Source organism: Strigops habroptila, chromosome 4 (genome assembly GCF_004027225.2).
Source record: "Strigops habroptila isolate Jane chromosome 4, bStrHab1.2.pri, whole genome shotgun sequence".
NCBI classification, from domain to species: domain Eukaryota; kingdom Metazoa; phylum Chordata; class Aves; order Psittaciformes; family Psittacidae; genus Strigops; species Strigops habroptila.
In genome coordinates this window covers 51,940,703-51,962,174 of record NC_046358.1, presented here as the reverse complement: position 1 = coordinate 51,962,174, position 21,472 = coordinate 51,940,703, and the positions used below count along the sequence as shown (strand labels likewise).

General features: G+C 39.7%; 2 protein-coding genes and 2 non-coding genes across 14 annotated transcripts in view; all 4 read left to right on the top strand.

Annotated features, from left to right (window-relative positions):
• CARS1 (cysteinyl-tRNA synthetase 1) overlaps window positions 1-2,500 on the top strand; it is a 35,960-nt gene extending 33,460 nt beyond the window's left edge. For 3 of the 4 annotated variants that reach the window (XM_030485283.1, XM_030485285.1, XM_030485284.2), the window contains one exon: window positions 953-1,269. In XM_030485283.1, the coding sequence (XP_030341143.1) occupies window positions 953-1,087 (135 nt within the window). In that variant the 3' untranslated portion in view covers window positions 1,088-1,269. Of the gene's footprint in view, window positions 1-952 lie in introns of all 4 variants that reach the window. The other variant, XM_030485282.2, reaches the window with a different exon arrangement.
• A 4,602-nt stretch (window positions 2,501-7,102) lies between these two features.
• Window positions 7,103-21,472, top strand: part of NAP1L4 (nucleosome assembly protein 1 like 4) — a 29,307-nt gene continuing 14,937 nt past the window's right edge. For 5 of the 8 annotated variants that reach the window (XR_003991326.1, XR_003991325.1, XM_030485290.1 and 2 more), the window contains exons 1-9: window positions 7,103-7,240; window positions 9,065-9,105; window positions 11,155-11,186; window positions 13,107-13,168; window positions 14,618-14,717; window positions 15,702-15,843; window positions 15,967-16,053; window positions 17,615-17,734; window positions 18,484-18,555. Coding sequence is in view for 6 of the 8 variants with exons in the window: in XM_030485290.1 (XP_030341150.1) it covers window positions 11,173-11,186; window positions 13,107-13,168; window positions 14,618-14,717; window positions 15,702-15,843; window positions 15,967-16,053; window positions 17,615-17,734; window positions 18,484-18,555 (597 nt within the window). In the remaining 2 variants the exon portion in view is untranslated. Of the gene's footprint in view, window positions 7,245-7,480; window positions 7,726-9,064; window positions 9,106-11,154; window positions 11,187-13,106; window positions 13,169-14,617; window positions 14,718-15,701; window positions 15,844-15,966; window positions 16,054-17,614; window positions 17,735-18,483; window positions 18,556-21,472 lie in introns of those variants that run through there. The other 3 variants (XM_030485288.1, XM_030485289.1, XM_030485291.1) reach the window with 3 other exon arrangements.
• On the top strand, window positions 16,283-16,410 carry LOC115607777. The gene has a single exon (XR_003991343.1). It is a non-coding gene; the product is annotated as a small nucleolar RNA SNORA54 (small nucleolar RNA).
• On the top strand, window positions 19,710-19,830 carry LOC115607776. The gene has a single exon (XR_003991342.1). It is a non-coding gene; the product is annotated as a small nucleolar RNA SNORA54 (small nucleolar RNA).

The window sequence follows — 21,472 nt, the reverse complement described above, 5'->3', positions numbered from 1 at the left end:
ATCATTTCAAGGGTATTTTCACTGTATATTGATCTCCTTTGGCCCCTATCATTACAGAGCAAAATTGTGATAGGAACATCTATGATGTTTGTTGACAGATTTGTTACCCTGTTGCAAGGCAAGGAATTCACTTGCGAATACAAACTCCCCAATTCTGCCAGAACTGATGTTTTTCATAGAGGTCCTGTGCTTCCATGGCAGGGGGGTTGGAACTTTTAGACGATCTTTAAGGTCCCTTCCAACCCGTTCCACGATTCTATGATTCCTTTTTGGTTCTGCCCACTGTTTTGCTCTCTCAAAGGATCTCTGAAAGGGCCGTACAGTAACTTTGCTCTTGATTGTTCCCCTTGAGGATAAAAGGTGCTACTTAGAATACGTAAAGCATTTCTTCAGCGACTGGCTGGGGACATGGATCCTGCTTCTGCCAGTCCTCTTCACTGTGCAAATTCAGGCCCTGGGGACAAGTAAGAATGGAGAGTGTAAATACTGGAAAATACCCCTGCAAGCCAGGGAGAGTGTCTGTAAAAACTCTGATCATACTTGCTCCATTAAGAACACAAATCTCTTGCTGCTTTCGCTTTAAGCCTTGGATTCAATATGCTAGTATGATTAAAAGTGGTCTCTTAACCATCCATTCAGGGATTATTCATTATTCTCTTAACTATAACCATCTAGAAGTTAGCTCTCTAAGCTTCCCTTACTTAGTACAAGACAGCAAGACAGAAAATAAATACACCCATTGCCCCTTCATTAACTAAGAAGGGAAAATACAGAAATAGACAGTTGTCAAGCTTCTAGGTAACTAAAATTAGCCAAGATGCACATCATCCTGACAGCTTATCATTATAATGTTATCCCCCATCTTATTAAAACATGATTCCATAAGCAGTCCAAGAGTTTATCTTAAATATTCTTTTTTTTTTTTTTTTTTTTTTTACCTTTAATATTTCAGGGATTTCCCACCCATGATACAGAAGGCAAAGAACTCAGCAAAGGACAAATTAAGAAGCTAAAGAAACTTTATGAAACCCAAGAAAAGCTGTACAAGGAGTATCTACAAATGGTTCAGAATGGAAGTACAAATTGAAAACAATAGGACTTTTTTTTAGAAGGCGAGTGCTGCGTCACCATTGAAGAAGTGAGCATATACTGATGCTCAAATTTCTGTTTACACTTTCTATTATGTGCAAAGTGAAAATCCTGTTTACGTGGATTAATAATGTCATCTGGAAAGTCAATAAAAATCCATTCTTTAAAAAAAAAAAAAAAGCCAACCTCTAAGAAGTTTCTTTGCAACAACAGCAGCAGGTTGAATGGTTGCCAGTTCTATTTGGGAAGGTGCTGCTCAGTCAGCAAATCCACATAAGGATTCTTGTTTATTATAGCTGCCTGGGCTTCAGTTAATTTGTCCTGTATACTCATCTTTAAGACCCACTGTATCTTGCATACTGGGATATGTCACAGTCGGCAAAATTTACTGCTAAATGGGAGTTGAGTGCTTTGTCCCACAGTAAGAACAGTATTTTCCAGATGACTTTAGTATCTTTACATAAGCAGGACAAGTGGGTAGTTCCACTATGATACTTTAGCTGCTGTTATTAAAAACTCTCATAAGTATTCCCAGAACACTTTGCATAGTAGAAGTTAACAGTCCCTTTGTTGTAAAAAGGAACAGATCATCATCTTTGCTCAACCCACAGCTGCAGTCAAGTAGGTAAGTACACGGCAAATGCACCTGCATTGAACAAACAGGTGGGAAAGATGTGAAGGGTTAATGGCAGAGGGTGGTGTGCTCTTGGAGCTATCCCTCCAAGCAAACAGGAGTCCTGCTAAAGTACTGATTACCCAAAGTTCTGAGTACCTAATTACCTGTTCAGAGCCATGGGGAATTAACAGAGGGTTTCTAACCGAGATACGGTTTGTGGAATGGTTTGCAATTAGGAAATAGAGCTATACATTGCTCATTATTCAAGACTGGTGTTTTTAACCTGACAATTTAACCCTGAGTTAATCTTTCTGATGTAGTATGGTGACATTATGTCTGCAATGACAGTTTCCTGTTGCCTAAAGATGCATTTCACTGGCAGTAGGTACTAAATGAACTAAAGTTCATGAAAACCTAAAAATATCTCACCTACTTCACAACTACATATAACAGCAGTGTCTGATACGCAGAACTATATTCAACAAGTATTCTTAAGCCTCAAGATGACTTGCAGAAGGTCATACTGTGATACCTCTGTTCTCTCAACTCTTAGGTTCATGCTATAGCCATTAGGTTATGTTCCTTTCCTCAATGAATAGTTACACATCCTTGCTTTATATTTTTGTATTTGTATTCCTCCTTCTGAGGAATGGATGTATTTGGAGTAACAGAAAGGTCTAGTAGGTTGAGTTGTTTTTCTAGTTTGTCTGTATTTGCCTTTGAAAACATACATAATGTTAAGGTCAGTAAAGCACATGCATCTTGAATGCAGAAAATAAAATCTGTTGTAAAGTACAAGTTGTATGTGACCTTTGTATAGTGGGAAGAATATAAAGTTTATCTTTATTCTACAACCATCTTTTTGAAATATGGTTTACAGAGCTTTTCCTTTAGCTTATAGCTTACTATTACTAATTTAATTAATTTTGCATTCAGTATTTGGTTATTCTCCTAATTCATAATTAATTGTACAAATGCATGTTTAAACTGCACGGTAATACTTCAAACAGTCAGCCACAGCCATGAGGGCAACTTCTCCATCCTTTGGTCTGTGAACAGAAGAGGATCAGTTGCATTTTTACACCCTTCTAGATTCTAATCCCCTCCAACATTATCAGCCCTGGGCTGCTTCTGAAGTTGCTACTTAATATCAAATAGTGACAGTAATTTGCTTACAGAAATTCTTTTCTGATAGTCTGAGTTAGCACTTGCTCAGAGCTAGTTAGTATATACCTATAGAGAAGACACTCTTAATCCATTCCTGTCCTGGATTGTAGTTTCTGGTATCTGTGTGGTAACATCCTGGCTTTTCCCCCTACACAGTATTCTTCTCTTCCTCCTATAGTTTTAGTAGAACCTCATCCTCCAGTTCCATGATTTGTCTACCAGATTAATGTAGAAGAATTTAAGGGGGAGGGAGAAATCCCTTTTCCCTTCCCAATGGCTCATTTTGTTTCCGGGACAGCTCTCCGTGCACTGATCTTAGGACTCACTTTTTCCAAAGGTTGTCTTCCGGTCTTTCTGTGTGCTTCCCACATGCACTCAACTGCTTCCTCCCTCAGTATGTTGGTTGGTTTTTTTTAAATTCAGTATGCATAAAGTCCAGGCAAAGGAAAACTTGCTAGCAAGCACAGAACGCTGCAGCCAGGCTTGGATGCACACTGTTTAAGAGGACTTTCTCGGTGAAGGTGTGCCAATTGATCTGTGCCATCACTGAAATGCACAGCACAATACCTCTACCCAGGCAATCCATCAAGGTGGCACTTAAGTGAATTCCACTGCACTTGCTTAGTGAGAGTGACCTGGCAATGAGGAGAAGGGAATGCATCAGCAATGGTCTGCATTCAGTGTCTTAGTCACCATCTCTCTCTCAGCAAGGAAAAGGGAGAGGACTGACTCCACAGTATTTTATTGTATTTTAATTTTTAATTTAAAAATGTGCATGTATGCATACACACGCTCAGGGAAGCCAGCCTGGAATGTGCTTTTTCTAAGCATTATGAAAATTAAAATCCCCATAGCACAATCTTGGAATTTTTTAGTATTTAATTTTCTGGAACACACACCTTGTTTTAGTCTGTACAACATGGAGCTCTTTACTTCCCACCTAAGCTTTTTTCTTCCCATGTGAGAATTTATTTGGAGACAGCAAGGTAAAAGTGTGGTGTTTCTGTTTTTAATTGCACCCATGGCTGAAGGACAAACTTGGTAGCAGCAAATTTGGTTTCTGCTTTTTGCTCAGAGTGTGCCTTTCAGCCTTTCTAATGTGAATGTTCACATTAACGTCAAATGTGAATACTGCTCCACTAAAGAGAACAAGTTCCTCTGTCACTCAGTCTGTTCAGGTACTAGTAGGAAAATCTGTGAATTGTTCAATTTGGTCTTGTTGCCACCAATCTTATCAAAGACTGAGTGCCTAATGAGTACCTAATTATGATACTCTCTTTGACCTCTTTGTCCTAATGTTTGCATTTCCTATCTGCTGTTCCAGGAAACCACTGATGCATTTAAAGTGTGCAAATAAGCACATCTTTGCCACATACAGTACGTAACTTCAGCTGCTTTTTCTAGATTTTAAGTTAAGTTTAAATGATTTTAGGTGGTGGTAGTTGTTGGACCAACTTTAGCTCCCTCTTTAATTACACAATTTGTACCACATAAATATGGAAAGGAATTTTTACTCCTCTCTGTGATTTCACAGGGCCATTTCTATACAGGACACTGCACCACATCCGTAGTACTTAACAGGTCTCCTGCGATAGAACAAATTAATTAAGAAGCACATTAGCAATTTAGTACCAAGACTCCACTTAGCAAAGATCAAAGTTCTTTCTTCCCCTCCAGAAAAAGTCATTGATGAACCAAGTCTTGTCTCTCAAATTAGGCTGTGAATGTCTGGCATCTCATTAAGTGCAAGCAGTTTCCATTAATACCCACCCAAGGGCAGAAGACACAGACATTTTAATGCCAGTTACAGATCTCAGCCCAAGCTTTCTCTCCAGTGTCTTGTGCATCCATCAGCACCTCTGCCATAATCCCTTCTCTCTGTTTTGGTTCTCCAAGCTCTTGTGTGTGAGGCTGGATGTTTAAATCAAGCCAGGGTGAGTCAGCAAATACCTTTTGCAGTTCGGTGCAGGGCAGGAGCACCTGACAGCAAGATGACTCCACAGACTGTGCCTTATCCACAGACCTAAGTCTACCACCTTGCTATGAAAGGTTAGACAAGAGTCAGTAAAAATCCCTCATTAATCATGTGAGATTAATGCTTTTGGAGAGGGGCACTAAAAATCCAGGGATGTAAGGTAATTTAAATGTATGTTTGCTTCAATATACATCACTGTATATTGAAGAGAGCCAACTGCTTCCAGCACTCTGCCCTGTTTCAAGGCTTTAATAATTGGCCCAGAAGAAACCAAATCTACTTTTACAAGACCATCCTGATTTTAATCTTATACAGGGTTTACAACATTTATGAGAACTGCATTAACAAAACAGCAACTAGTGCAGAGGGACAAACTCTACACATGCCGCAGAATATGCACTAGTGTAACGAATAGTCTGAACAGGGTTGCAGTGTGTTCCTGCAACAGCGGAAACATGCAGCTACATCACATACTCAAGCAAAACCACCTACATCTTCGTAGGAGACAAAGTTTGGAATTTGTACTACAAATGTCTTCTGGGTGGAAAGGAGAAATAGCTTTTAACAAAATGAGGATTGACATAAAAAGCTTTAAAGAATACTTGGCAGCTATGAACCAGCAGCAAGAACAAACACATGGAGTAGGAATCCCTTCAGATAAGTCCTTTCAGAGTTCATTATGCTTCTTTTTGGAATTAAGTGTAGCCATTACCATGAATAAATAAGAATTTGTGGAATTACAAGGAGCCTGTTAACCTGCTGATGTTAGAAAAAGGACTGGCTTGGAGAAACAGAGAGAGAGAGCTGGAAGCAAAGAAAATAAGTGGAAGAAGAACCTTCCTTTGTCCCACCAAATCTGCTTGTTTGTGCAACTGACTGTACAACTTTCCTGCAGTTCTTTAGCTGTTTAATGTAATTCAAAGTTATCTCCTCCTTTAATTGCAGTATTGGTACCTATTGAGCTAATGATTCCTTAGTTATTCCTGTCACTTAAATTCCTAAAATAACTGAACTAATCCAACATCAATTGGGTTTGTTACTAGTTAATAAAATATCAGTCTTATCATTTCCAAATTTTAATGTCGCCTGTGAAAGGATTGTGATGATAAACCCTAGTTGTTAATTACCGAAATCCAAGACAAAGTTGCAGACCTGGAGAAAACGTTTTTTAGAACTAGGGAATCCACTGACACAATGGAGGGGTAGAGTTGTTTCCTGTTCAGTGAAAGATTATGAAAACAGTGGCTTCAGATGCTTAAACTGCATTGGTCCCAAAATTGGGCTACACTGCATCTGCTGCTTGCAAATTGCCATACAAACAGCAGCCGAACTGTTAAGGAGGTTTTTTTGTTGGTTTTCTTTTTTCTTGAAGAGGAAATTATAGCCATCTCTAGACTAGGAAATAAGCTGGAAAGCCTAACAGCTGCATTTTCAACAAGGAGCTCCAAGTGACACAGCAAAAACGGTGGTTTTTTTGTTTTTTTTTGTTTTTTTTTTTTTTTTTTGGATGTTGTTTCTCTGCTTGGTTTTGTTCGTTTGTTTTTTAACAGTAAGCACTCAGCTCTGATTCACCTTTCAACTCTGGAAGGTTAAGTCTTAGCCATGCAGATGATATGCAGAGAAATGTTCTTAAAACCATGGTCACATTATAATGTGGCCAAGCCGCAACCCTTTAAACACAAGCACGTCCATCTGCCAGGACTGCAAACCCTGCGGTGCAGGCAGGTGACCGAGCACAGCGCTGGCACCGCTCAGCCCATCTTTGGGAAGCGGCACTGCACTTCAAGCGCCAGCCCAGGGCGCCTCGGAAACTGCATTTCCCAGCCCTCAGCACGGCTCGCCGTCACAAGCGGAGGGCCTGGCAGAGGCGGCGGGAGCTGCCGGGGCCATCGCTCCGGGGCACGCTCAGCCCGCCGCCGCCGCCTGCTCCCCAGCCGCAAGGCGCACCGAGCCGGCAGCGCCCGGCCGCCCACCCGCAGCCCTCAGCCCTGCCGCGGCGCGCAGCGGGGCATTGAAATGTCACAGCGGGAGGTCACCCCTCCGGCCGGGCCTCGCCGACAGGGGCCTGCCCGGCGCGTGCCCGGAGCGCGGCCCACACCGCCTAACGGCCGCTGCTCCCCCCTCCCCCCGCGCCGCATCACGCGCTCGGCCCGCGCGCACCCCCCACCCGCTCTCTGATTGGCTGAGGGCCGCGCTGTCGGATAGTCAACATGGCCCGCGTGCGGCGTGGCGGCTGTGGCGCTGCTGTGACCAATCGGCGACGCCTTTGCTGAGTGAGGCGCCCGCGCTTCGGCCAATAGGAGGGGGCTTTGTTGTCGGCGGCGCAGCCAGAGTGAGGCTGCGAGGAGCTTGGCGGCTGTCGCTGCTGCCTCAGCGGGCGCGGGGGGACGCCGGTAGGTGAGGGCACGGGGAGGCCGCGGCGCTGCGCTCCGCTCCCGGCCGCGGGCCGCGGGAACGCGGCAGGGTTGTCGGGCGGCCCGAGCTGGCCGCTGTGACCGCAGCGTGGGGACGGGGCGCGAGTGCGGCGGCCTTTAGGGCCTGCTCCGGGGTGGAGCTCGATGTCGGCTGGAGCCGCCTGGCGGGGAGGGGCGGGCCCGGGCCGGCCCGGTCAGGCACCATTTTAAGGTTGGCTTGAGAAGTTTGGAGTGAGAGAAGAGGGAACTTGTGTTGCTCTGGGTCGGGCGGAGGGGGGACGGGGCGGTCCCGGCCACACGTATGGTCGCTCTGGCTCGCCTTGGGGAGCCTGGTGGCAAGCCCTCATTTCCCCGCCCTCCCGGGGAAGCGGGGAGGAAGAGGGCGGGAGGGCTGTTGTTTGTGGTGGAGAGTTTGTCGCCCCGCGGTGCTCGGATTGAGTCAAACCCGCAGCCGCTTAGGTCAGGTGCGATGCTTTCGTTTCACTTCACCCACGATCATGTGTTACCTCAGCGCAGTGAGGGATTTGAGGGGGTTCAGTTTTTTATTTCAGGGTCCCCGCCTCTCACGTGAGGGCCTGTTTAAAATTTTCCCTGTTGCTCGGTTGTTTACCCTATGTAGTACCCGCGTGTGTAGGATTTGTCTGACTCCGTTCCTCTAACGACTGCTTAGGAAGCTTCAAAATAAAAAAGTGGAGAGGCAGGTATGTGAGCTATAGGTGAAAAGAGAGCCATTTGGCAAATTTTCATAAAGCTGTCTCTAACCAAAATAGTATTTCCTCAAGAAAACTGCTAAGGTGAGCTTAAGTATTGGTGATGTTCAGGGTTCGTGGAACTGGTTAATACGTTTCTTCCTCTAGACTTTTTTTTTTCTTTCTTTCTTTCATAATTACTTCTAATTTTTCTTAAAAAAAAAAAAAAAGTATCAGACTATTATGTTTGTGGCTTCCCACAGGGTTGCTGCCATCCCTGCAGCTCTAAAACGGAAGTAATTACTTTCCCTTCTGATTTGTTGTAGTTACAAATAAACAGTAACAGTTGTGGGTATAAGCCTTCCTGTGAGCTCAGGAGTATGTTAGTTTCCTGCTTCGTGTTCTCGTTGCATTTAGGAGGTTTGTAAAACAAGACATGGGCTTTTTTAGTAGGAAAAACGTACTCTGTGTGCTTACTTCTATTATGGGTATGCCTTGCCACTAAATGTACTGACTTCTTTAAAGTGGCATCCTTCAGGATGTTGCTTGTCCTTATAACGTACTTTTGCTATCTGTGTGTTGAGTTTACGTTTTCCTGCTGTTTTAAGTGACTAATGGTGTGCAACATTTGTGCTAGACAAATTGCAGCGGCCTGCTTTGTGGGGCAAGTGGTTGATGTAGTCCCCTGTTTCCCAAAGCTTCATGTCTGCATTAGGCATACGAAAAGAATTAACTGTCCAGAAGAAATAAAGATATAAATCTGCCCTTTTATTGGTAGTGGTAGCAATAATAATACCTTATGCTATTATTTTCTTGGAGTTCTGGTAGCTTTTTTTTGTCTTGAATGTCTGTAAACTAAGCTCACTTGCTTGGAAAAGAGCTAAGGCAGTAAATGTGAAGGCTCAGTGCTTTGCTGCTGTATGTTTTCAACAAGGTGTGCATTTAACTTTGTCTCTCTAAAATCACCTTCCTCTCCCCTCCCCTGCCCTCACCAAGCAGTCTTTTTAGTTACTCTGGGAGTTAAGTCATTGGAGGACATCTGTAATGGAACTGGGAATCACAAGCTGTATTGTAAGAAAGCTGTGTATATATTTATGTACTTCTTACTTTTTAGTTGCTGAAGGAACAACTTAGAGGAGCGAAACAAGACTTAAAGTATGTATTTGCACGAGGGAATGTTAGTTTGGGGCTTTTGGGCTTTGTTTTTTTTTCTTGTTCGTCCGTCCCCATGTCTTCCCCCTGTTACTCAAGTGAGTGGCTTTTGTCAGAACATGCTCAGTTGATGTGTGTTCCTGTGGAGATTTAAAAATTATTCATGTTATGGGGGCTTTATTCCATGTTTTCCAAAGTCGAATGAGAATGGGATGAGAATCTTGTTTTCCCTCATAGGGCTGAGAATCTTGTCTTCCCTCATAGGGCTGAGAAGTAATTCCCTGTAGGAAATACAGCACAAACAACTGAGCAGAATTATTTGCATGTGGAGTGGATTTTTTCCATTAGCTCTGTCACTGGGGCTAGGTTGGAAGAGATGAGTCTTCAAGGCTAATTTTTAAGTAGTGCAAGTCTGCATTTTTAGTTGTTTACTATTCCTTCCTCTAATAGTGACCAGGGCCATATAACTTTTTGGCTGAACTCTAGTATTAGGTCAATTTGCTATGTCTTACCTTTTAATCTTACCTTCCCACTCCCTGCCTTCTGTCTGCTGTGGAAGGAAAGGCTTGTGTATGCTCCTTCTTCAGCTGTAAGATAGTAAAATTCTTCCATTTTGCTCTAGCGGATGGTTGGTGGCGTTCCACTTCTCTTGTTATGTTAAGGCAAAACTAAGTGTTTGCAAATAAGTATGCCTGGGATGCTGAAACACACCTAGTCTACAAGAAGCCTCTTTTGTTTGTTTCTGGACTCAATCTGTGGTGTGGGCTCATATGCTTTTTTTGGTAGATGTTAAGCAAATTTGCTTCCTGTGGAATAATCTAAGGCATACTTTTAGTTCTTTTGTAAATGAACAAAGCTTTTCAACTCTACTTAAAGTTGTTGTGAAAATGTTGCTTTTCCAGTTTGGAGCAGGAATGGGTATTTCCAGATGGGAGAGTGCATGTGATCTCTGGGCCTCCTGCTCTGGCTGCCACTCAAGGAGTCATTAGCATTTAAGTTCTTCTTTGGTAGCCCTGTATTGGAAGCTGGCCTAAAGATCAGCCTGCTTGGCATTTGCAGAATCTAAGCAATCAAACCTGTCGATTCTCATGAATGATGGGAGGTTCTTTTTATCCTAAATTTGACTTGCAGCCTAACATCTACTTTCTTACAAGCTTGATAGTGGAAAGTATCACCTGTGCTTCCTGTGTATGGTATGTAGTGATTACTTGGATTTGTGATGAACTGTTTAGAATGGGGGGGTGGAAAAATAACCAACCTGTATTACTAAAATAGATGTACAGGCTTGGATTTTCACCCCAGTAAAGAAATAATTGCGATATAAATTAGGCAATCTGTCTCCCTCTGGTTTCTTAGGGGAGCTAATTTAGGTCCTGGGGGCTGTGGTAGCTCTGTTAAACTTGGTTCCAGTCATTGCTTATACTAAGACTTCAACTTCTGTGTTTCCTCTTTGTTTTCTCACTCCTGATAAATAAATTCAAGGCAAATCTTTATATAGGGGAATCTGCCTTTGTAGCTGCTGTCAAAAACCCTTCTTTTGCTAAATAATTTTTTTTCGTCCAGTGTTTTGATTCTCTTTATCTAGCAGAAGGTTTAGGTTGTCATTCAGTATAGTGCAGCAGAAGCAGCTATTCACAAAAATAGCCCTGATTAGACAGGCAAGTGAGGCGTATTTGTCTGCTCAGGTCATGTAAGAAAAAAGTCATTCTGAAGTTATAATTAATTTGAACTTTCATTGTTTTCAGATTAGTAATATAGTTTATAGTGGATTAGCATCTGGAATACTTAACCCTTTTAAACTTACTTTTTTCTCTTAAATGAAAGCACCTAACAGACTGTTTAAAACTATGAGAAGGTTCCAGTTGGGATTGGGTGTTATCTTATGGTAGCTATTCACTTTCCTGTAAGAGATCATGCATGATGAATTTCTTAGAAAAAAACAGTAGCTGTTAATTAATACTGAGGTTTTAAACGATGACCTGTTCTATTTTAATCTGTTGTTGACGTAAACAACCATTGAAGTATTTTTAAACAATGTATTCCAACTCGCAGGTGGATACAGACATACAGATGGCAGATAACAGGTATGTTGGGCTGTTTTCTTTAAGTTAAATCGAGGTAGTTGGAGCCAACTGTGTATTTGGTCATATCTGGTTATAATTTGAACTTCCATTGTTTTCTGGTCTTCTGTGGGGGAGTATTTGTTTCACCTATGAAGAACGGATTACTGAACTTGGATAATCATAGAATCATAGAATGGTTCAGGTTGGAAAGGACCTTAAGATCATCTAGTTCCAACCCCCCTGCCATGGACAGGGACGCCTCACACTAGACCACGTTGGCTCTGTCCAACCTGGTCTTGAACACTGCCAGGGATGGAGCATTTACCACTTCTCTGGGCAACCTGTTCCAGTGCTTCACCAGCCTCACAGTAAAGAACTTCTTCTTTATACCTAACCTGAACTACCCCTGTTAATGTTTGAACCTGTTACCCCTTGTCCTACCACTACAGTCCCCAATGAAGAGTACCTCTCCAGCATCCTTGTAGACCCCCTTCAGGTACTGGAAGGCTGCTATGAGGTCCCCACGCAGCCTTCTCTTCTCCAGGCTGAACAGCCCCAACTTTCTTAGCCTGTCTTCGTACGGGAGATGCTCCAGCCCCCTTATCATCCTCGTGGCCCTCCTCTGGGCTTGCTCCAATAGGTCCCTGTCCTTATGTTGAGGACACCAGAGCTGTACACAGTACTCAAGTGGGGTCTCACGAGAGCAGAGTGGAGGGGCAGGATCACCTCCTTCGACCTGCTGGTCATGCTTCTTTTGATGCAGCCCAGAATAAGATACTTTTATTTATAAGAATTAAATGGTAATATTTTTTTCTAACTAGGCTGTGCTTCCTCACAGCAAGGACAAAATGCTCATTTCATACATACAGGGAAATCTGAGATTGTAGTGTATCAGATACGGAGTTACTCTGTTCTTGGATTAACATAATTTGTATTGTCTTAATTCAGTTTTCAGCATTCATATTCAGTGTCTCTTCAAGCCCTCAGAGAGTTTAATCCTCAGTGTTTCTCTGATCTGTATGATTTAAGCATGCAGTAGGCACTGTCCTGTTTTCTAGTTTTTATTACATTTTTGGAACAAATAACAGTGGTGTTAAACTGGTATAAATACATATATGATGCTGGCCTTTCAAGGTTTGCAGTGCACCAGGATAAGCTGGATAAGCTAGTCTATCCAGTAACTAATAATACCCAAATACCCATTTTGCCTATATTGTATCTTTGCTCCTTTTGTGTCTGAGTCAAGGTTAATTTCAGCAATACCCATTCTGTATTTTGCAACATACAAATTGACAGGGAAAACACGGAAAGCTTGGTGGCAATTGACTCATTCTGGGCCCTGTCTTTCTTCAGCACAGGAAGTTTCATGGAAGACATTAAGGCAGAGAGGTGGGGAGGGCAGGACATTTTCTTAGAGTAGAAGCAAATGTTTTTAGTCGTAATCAAAACAACTTGATGTAGAAATTTGAAACAGAGCTTTGATTTTTTTGTTTATCTTCCTTTCTTACCTGAATCCTTTCTCATGTTTTCCTTCATCACTTACGCTAAAAGGGTGTTTTGTGTTTTTGTTTGTGAGTAATGACATTTTCCTGTCTGGAGTGACCCAGGACAGAGGAATGGCTAGCCATTCACTTAATGAGATTAATTAATCTGTCAAGTGTGGTTCGGTTTTGGGCCTTTTTTGTGTGTGTGTTTGTTGTGTTTTGTTTCTTTAGTTTTTTCTCCCTTTGCATCCTGTTCGTCTGAGGAGAACTAGTTTCATATCCAAATTTCCCAGTTCTAAGAAGCTTGAAGACATAAATACATGTCTTCTATAAATAAGTGTGCTACTAAAACTTGTCCTGTAGTAAACACTGAGAAAATTCAGAATACTTGTGTTCTTAAATGCTAACCTTTTTATAAAGGGTTGCCTTTTTAACATTATGTTTTTAATTCTTTTAGTAAAACAGAAGACGCTGCTTCAGATTCTGTGGAGGCTGCTAAAAATGCAAGCAACAAAAAAGGTAAAAACTACATAGTAGTAGGTAACATTACAAAGGTATTTTGTAACATTACAAAGCCTGTTGCTTTGTGTATTGAAGCTTCTTTATCCACATTTCCAAAATCTTTGCAGTCAAAACTACAGTATGTTCCCTACTGAAAGCAAAGCAATGGTTTCTAGTTTAACTATTCACTTTCTGATGTTTTTCATGTTTATTGCAGCCAAGAGCAAAATAGAGGGTATATTTTAGTGACATTGAAGTTTTCACGCAAATAAGGCCTGTATAGACTAGCTTTTAACAACATATAATCTTTATCAGCATAATTATTAAAATGAGCAGTCCCATATCTGTGCTAGTTGTTTACTATCTTGTTTGTAGGAAAGTGCGTTTTTATAATATGTCTTCCTGAGGTTTTTATTCTTTGTTTGGAAGGTCTGCAGATAGCTGCTGAATAATGGTTTTTCAAATAAATCTGTGTGTGGAAAAGCTACAGTCCCATTGCTATTAACCCAAATGTTCAAATTTTTAAATTATAATGAAATAGATTTCACATATCTGGTCATCGAATGTTGTTTAGGTTTCACTACTTAAGAAAATAGCCTTTGTGACTGGCAATTGGAAAGAACGTGAACTGATAGACACCACTGAATAATTCTTATAGTCAAGTTGGATTAAGAAAAAACAACACCCCCAACAAACAATAAAACAAACAACACACAAACCTGCCTATATGAAAGCTTCATCAAGTTAGTGTGCTGTGCGGTTTATTGTTTTTGAATGCCTGGGGAGAAGAACAGTGAGAAAGAATGGAAAGATTTAAAAAGCAAATGTCTTCCCACTGTGACCATCTGTGTGGTTATTAGTAAGGATTTTTAACTCTTAACCAGAGGCATTTTAGATCTGACCTCCCATATAAATAGCCTTCTGTGAACTATTGTGATGATTGAGGGGTCTTGCAGATTGTAGAAGTATCCTGATGTAAAAAAATAAGTAGTTGTCAAGGAAACAGTCATAGTGCTATACTGCTGTGTTGTGCAGTACACAATTTTCATAATTTTTTCAGGAGTCAGTCTAACTGGAAGGCACTTTGGAAGTACAATTCAGTAATTCTCTTGCAAATTTATATGTGGTTGATAAGCTACAGCTAATGTAGAGGGAAAATAGAGAAACTCCTTTTTTGCATTTTCTTACATGAAATTTGCTTGTGTCATCAATGTGCAACTTGCATCTGAAAGCAAAGATTTGGCATATTTGCAAGAAGAAAGGTACATTTTACATCACTATCCAGTTTTATCTTTCTGAAATCTCATCCTGAGGTGACTTCAGTTGAGTTACTAGTTAATTCTAGTGCTGTTTGAGATCTGGAAAATAGTGAGTATTTTTACTGTAACTGCTCTAAGACACACATTATGACAAAAGCACTATAAATATATTCAAATTCTTTTTAAAAGTGGTTTTCTGTCTCCATAGAAAAGCTATCAGACCAAGTGATGCAAAATCCACAGGTCCTGGCAGCCCTACAGGACCGTCTTGACAACACAGCGCTTACTCCTTCAAGTTACATTGAAACGTAAGTACACAGCATAATAACAGTTTCAAATGGCTGAAAGCATAGTAGAATATTATTACTGTGTAGTTAAGGTAGGAAATTAGACCAAATGATTCACTTAAGAAAAATGGTTGATTTAAACCATGATTCGTAGTGGCCTACTTCTGGAAGGAAGTTTCAATTTACTTAGACAAAATTGCAAACAATTTTGTCTGGTTCAGTATTTTTCTTGGCGATCACTGTTGGATTTTTTGGGTTTTTCAGGGTTTGTTTTTTTTCGAAATACATGTAGTCTGTTCTGTGCCCCCCCTCTCCCCTTTGCCATTTACCTTCTGTGACCTGTATTCTGTCAGGGCATGTATGTCATTGGTTGATAACTTCCATAAGATTCTTCTCCAGCATGTAGTGGATAGTTCAGGACCTGTAAATCCCTAGTTCGAGGCTTAGTTTTCTGTTAACTGTGGGCTTACAAAATCTTGCCTTTAGCAGATATTTGTGCTTTTATTTCTTGACTGGGAATAGCTGGTAGACCTCTCTTTGTTTAAAACAAACAAAAAACCACAAAAAAGTGTATAAATTTCTTTTTACCTGACTATATAAAAATATTTAATAACTTAAAGTACAGATGAGGCATGTGTACTTTTCTGAGTATGACCCATGAATCAAAACTTTTCCTTGTGGAATGCACAGTTCTTATTTGTCATGGATAGATGAGCACAACTCCAGTCTCAAAGTTTAAGCATAAACCAAGGTATTAACCTCAGATCTCTGAACTACATGGGAAGGGTGGTGGCCCCAGGGAATGGAACAGAAAACACCATTAAGAACAACTTGGGTAGGAGAAGATATTTTAAATTTTTTGAAATAGGGTTTGAAGAAATACTTAAGTTTGATATAAGCCTTTTATTTAAAGATTGCACTCAGTTATAAGCCTATTTCGCAGTAATTTGTTAAATAATGCTGAGGCAACTAACTTTTAACCTTAAAAAAATGTTTGCTTTTTAGTTTACCAAAAGCAGTGAAAAGAAGAATTGATGCCTTGAAACAGCTACAGGTGAAATGTGCCCATATAGAAGCTAAATTCTATGAAGAAGTACATGATTTAGAGAGAAAATATGCAGCACTCTATCAACCCCTTTTTGATAAGGTGGGAAGACCGTACATATAATCTTTGTATATAATCTTTGTCTCCTTCTAGCTAAGTCAGTTCTGTTTGTATATGTGTAATTTCACATTGTCAACTACATTCCTGACTTTTTTTTCAATACAGAGAAGAGAGTTTATTAATGGGGAAGCTGAACCCACAGATGCAGAGTCAGAATGGCACAGTGAAAATGAAGAAGAAGATAAACTAGCTGTGAGTAAAAGTTGGGTAGTGAAAACTACAGATATATCGGATTGTGAGAACTAATTCCTGTACAGAGTTTTCCATTGAAAGGCTCATCTTTTGGAAATAAAGGTCTTACCAATAATATGCTCTTGTGATGATTCACTGCTTTGTCCAGTGAAAGCTTTTAAAAGTTTAGCTGCTTTTTTTTTTTTTATTTCCAGTTTGTAACTTGAGTGAATTGAAAAGTTGCCTTTGTTTGCACTGTTCGTAACCTGTTAACAGTATCTTTCTGATAACGGGTTCCATTCCAGTGCTACATGATACCCCAAGATAACAAAAGGCTGGCTGTTTGTCTGCCTGTACCCTTTATTTTGGGGGACATAATTAGCTTGCCTTTCCATAAATACAAGTTAAACACATCACCTAGTCGTAAAATGGAATTGACCTGATAAAATGCCTGCTGGCTAGTGCATTCCTACTTGCCTATTGAGTAGGAGCTAGATTTAGGAGGGACAATATTTGTAGGCTGCCTTTTACTCTCCTGTCATCATTTTTTGAGGTGTATATTCATGGTTTCTCTTTCTCAGAGAAGCAACCTACTTACAGTGCTGAGTTTGCCATTCTACCAGGTTTTCTTTGCGTTTTTTTTGTTGGCACGTTTTCCTTCAGTTTCCTTTCGATACTGTTCTGTATACAAAGGAAATTGTTCTCTTTGTTTTTTACTGATCTCATTAGATTTAGCAGGACATGGTACTCCATATGCATAAGCAAAAAAAGTTTGTTAGGCTTTGTATAAATACAGCATTGACAAGCCTATTCCATGCAATTATAAGATCAGAACTATGTCTAGGTGGCAGGTAAAGTGCTGCTTCATATTCTTGGCTAGTCGTAACCTAAGTAGCTGCTGTTAAGACGATCTTGTATATTTGCTGCTATCTAGTGGCATGAAAGGAAAGGTGCAATACAACTAGTTCACACTGCGAATTTCCTGGATTTGGGGGAATGGAGAAGTGACTTTGTCATCCTTTTTTTATAACATTTGCCATAAGTTATGCGTAGGGAATCCTGTGTCAAAAATATTACTAACTGAAGACAGTGTAATGATGAAAAATAACCATGAAACTCAACCTTACCAACTATCCTGTGAAATTGGGAAGCCAAAACATTACTTCAGAGGCGCAAAGTTAAAATTTAAGTTTTTAGATGAAACAGTGGCATGTGAAGCTACAGGAATTAGATTAATAGAAAAGTAGGAATGTAATTCTATTTTTCTGTTTGTATAGAGATAGAAATATTTTTTCAATTATTTGTGTTTGTCAAGTCATTGAAACTGTTACTAGATCTATTTAATCTTGGTACAGAAGAATTCCAAATAAGTTGAAAGTAAATCTGAATTAAATGAATGTATGTTTAGTTGTGTAAATAAACCTTGTGTCTCTTAATTTGTGGAAAAAACAGCATAAATTTTAAATGTTCCTTAAACACAGCTTCCAAGATGGCATATGTTTTGTACATCTACCTCTATTTATTAAATACATTAAGAATTTTTAATTTTCGTTTCTTAAATTTTTCTGTATTTGTTTCACAGGGAGACCTGAAAAATGTAGTGGTAATAGAAGAAAAAGCAGAGGAGGCAAACGTCAAAGGAATTCCAGACTTCTGGTTTACCATCTTTAGGAATGTAGATATGCTAAGTGAATTAGTACAAGTAAGTTTTTCCTCTGAAATGAATAATTTATGTTCTGTCTTTAAACAAATTGATAATTAACAGTGCTTGTGGAATGTGTGTGAGACACCAGATCTTTGAGTCTTCAGAATCCCTAATGTTATTCCTAAAGATGCTTGAAAGGTTAATGAAGGACAAGCAGAACAGCTGACCCAAAGTGCTAAACACTGTGTGGATTGCTTAAGAAAAGATCTTATAACAACATTTGTTAGATAGTAAAATGCAAGTTTATGTGTTACTTACAACAGCCGTTCCCCTGTAGTTTTCTTAATTTAGTCCATAAAGGATTATTTTGCACAGATGTTATAAGCATACACCTGGATTGGTTGAATTGATGTTAAATAGCTTATGTAGTTTTGCCCTCAGTTACATTAATGCTTTTGATGCTGTTAAGGAAGAATTCCCTGAAGTGAATCTTTCTATGAATCTCGCCAGCCATAAATATTCTGAATGAATTTTATCTTCACTAATGTTCATGCAGCCTAGCGTGGTAGCAGCTTTATTTATTGAAGATGAGGCCTAACAACTGAGAATTTGGCACATGGTATTTGCAACTGCGATTAAGAAATTTGGATCAAAATCTGAACTTTAGTTGAAATTGTTGAATAATTACAAGGTATATTCTTTTTTCCTTAAGAACAGGTTGAACAAGCAAGATAAGTAGCTAGGTTAAAATGTTGTTCTTCTGAATATTGCCTGCTGAATAGGATTTATTTTTTTTTTTTCCTTAGGAATATGATGAACCTATCTTGAAACATCTGCAGGATATTAAAGTTAAGTTTTCTGAACCCGGGCAGCCTATGGTGAGTTTTCTCTAGTTGTTTCTCATGAAGATCATAGTTATGAAGTGAACAGCTTTTCAAAATTCTCATTCCGCTATTTTTGGCTGGTATGTGTGTGTGGAGTTTCTTTGTAGGCTAATATCTTCATGCTTTCCTGACCCTTTACTCTTTCATCCGTAGCTTGGACATCTGTGGTATCATTGTAGTTTCTAGATTAAAATTCTAGCTGAACTCCATCTAGCTTTCACTTTGTTCTTATCCCTCAAATCCCAAATGAGTTACTCTTACTAATAAAGCTACATGGCTGCTTTTGGTTTGAAAATGCATCGCAGAAAAAATTCTGGCTGCTACTTGCTATACTGAATACAGTGTAGTTATGTGACTTAATCAAAACTAATGATGATGAGTGCAGAATGATGATGGGTGCGCAATAATGATGGGTGCTGTGCCTATTGAAAAGGGTAGGAAAATATTAGTCTTTTGAAAGTGTACCTAATGAGTAATTTTCAGAGTACAACTTTGCTTTTTTGTTGTGGTTTTTTTTCCCCCAAATTGTTTTTCTGTTTAATTTCAGTGTACAGAAACAGATACTGTGTTTGGAAAGAAGCTGTTCTATTGCTTATTTAGTTCATGCAGACTGTACTTATTCTTTGAACTCGTTTTGAGGGGGAGGCAGGGAGAAAGATGGGATTTAAGCCTACACATCCATTCTTTAAGCTTCATCCTTGTGGCTTTCTCCTTATGTTTGGTATTTTTTGTTTTGTCTTACGAAGTTACAGTTTTCTGATTAAAGTCTAAAATAAAGAAGGATTTTCTTAAATACCTTTAAGTATTATAAAGGCTAATAACAGCTGAAACAGAGTGTTTGGGTTGGTGGTTTTTTGGTGGGGTTTTTTTTTTTGGGGGGGGGTTTATTTTGTGTGGGGGTTTTTTTTTTGAATTTTTTTTTTTTTTTTTTTTTTTTTTAAATCCTCATTGTCTTTGTCCTATTAGTACCAAGTAATACACTTTGATAAGAAGTTGGTCGTTTTCCTCTTGGATCGTATCTATTGGTGTTTGGATGATTTGGAAATAGTTGGTTTTGCCTACAGCATTTTTGTGTTCTCATTCAGCTTTGTTTTACAGTACCTTAAGTTGAAGAACTGCTCTTAAAACATCAGCGAATTTATCTTGTCTTGCACTGTTCGTAACCTCTTTACAGCATGTTTCTGTGAATAGGTTCCATTCCAGTGCTATATGAAATCCAGTAATGGAAGGCTGACAAACTCCATGTCCCTTCTGTATTTGGAGACAAAAGGATGCATTCCTAACTCCTTCAGTGAAACCTGTTATCCAGTTTGTGTGTGACTCTTGTCTGAAATGATCTGGCTGTTGAAAATTGGTGCAGCAGTGGTAGCTTTGTACTGTAAGAAGTTCACATAGCCAGTGTGTAATAAAAACACTAATTCTGCTTGGAATTGGGCTTTGCCACTAGAAGAAATATGTGATTGTTAGGAATTTTCTGATTTACTGTTGACCCAAAGTGATGAGCTGTAGTTATGGTCCTTCAAAAGTAGATTAACCTACAGTTATTGATGCTTCAAAGTTCTGTTTGCTGTAGCCTATATGTAAACTTCTAGCTGCATGAAACCTAAGCAATTCCCTTACTATTTTCTTTTATTTGTAATCTTATGAATAAAGGTACATACGTTTTTATAAATGTAATTTCTACTTACAAGTATTCGGACATTGGGATCATTAGCTAGCATACTCAGGCCTGAGTGATGCATCTGGGTATAACTTACTAGCTTAAAATAAGGAAGTTCTCCATTTTGGGGGGAGGTTTTTTGTGTGTTTGGTTTTTTTGTTTTTGTTTGTTTTTTTTTTAACTTAATGAGAATATCTCATACTGTAAGGAAAATCTAGAAATACATGCTACAAAGGTAAGCTGGTATCAAAAGCAAAGATGTCAAAATAAAGACTACTGGAAATGTTTTCTAATTAACAGGGGTAGAATGAAATACTGAAATGCAGTCTGTGCAGACATTTTTGTCCTGCTAGTCCTTGGGATCCTGCATGCTAGGTAGTGCCACTGGCTACCTGTTTATAACCCCACTGATGATTTGTGGGGTTATTTGGGTGCAAGTGATAGTTGTGGTAGCAGTTGAGCTGAGTTTGTAGCTCTTCTGCTGAGCATGTTTGCCAAAGAGATTTGCCTTAGCTGAAGACACTTGCCAAACCATACTGGCTGTCTTGAATTGCTTTAAAATGGAGGTAAAGGCTATGTGAAGCCAACAGATATTCCAGCACACATCGGATTACAGTCTCCATCACTTGTTAACCACTGTCTTTTCAGATTTCAGTCATGTGAGTTGATTCATGGGGTCTTAGACTGAGGGGTCTTTGGGTAATGAGTAAGAGATAAATATCTTTGATTAATAGGCTGTTGTCCCTAGAGTTAGTTATCCTGTCCGTACATGGTGGGCCCTCAAAAAGAGAGGATGGCAAGACAGACTTGGGTGATAACATTGTTTTCTGGCTGGAGTCTGAAGAATGCCTGGGGAAGCGTATTCAAGGCCACTGTTTCTGGCACTCATCTAATCTGTTTTGTATGCACACGAGGTGTAGTTCCTATGGCATGTTGTTGGGGGAGTAAATAAGATAGTTAAAGTAACTGTTCTGCATGCTGTGGCTGTGCAGTAGGTATGGTGATGTTGGGAAGTGGAGGGGGTTGACTTTCAATTGCTCTTTATTGTTGGACTCACGTAGGGTTCTTTTCCTGCCCTTCAAAAAACTAAAGCAATGCTGCTGAAAAGCTTTGTTTCCCCTGCTCCAAGGCAATTTGAGTTTTGTTTTACTTTTAAAGAGTTCATAGTTGATCCTGAGTGCAAAGTGGGCTTATATAGCATTGTGCAAGCTGTTTTGAAAGCTTTACAGATTTGAAAATTTATGCGTTGTG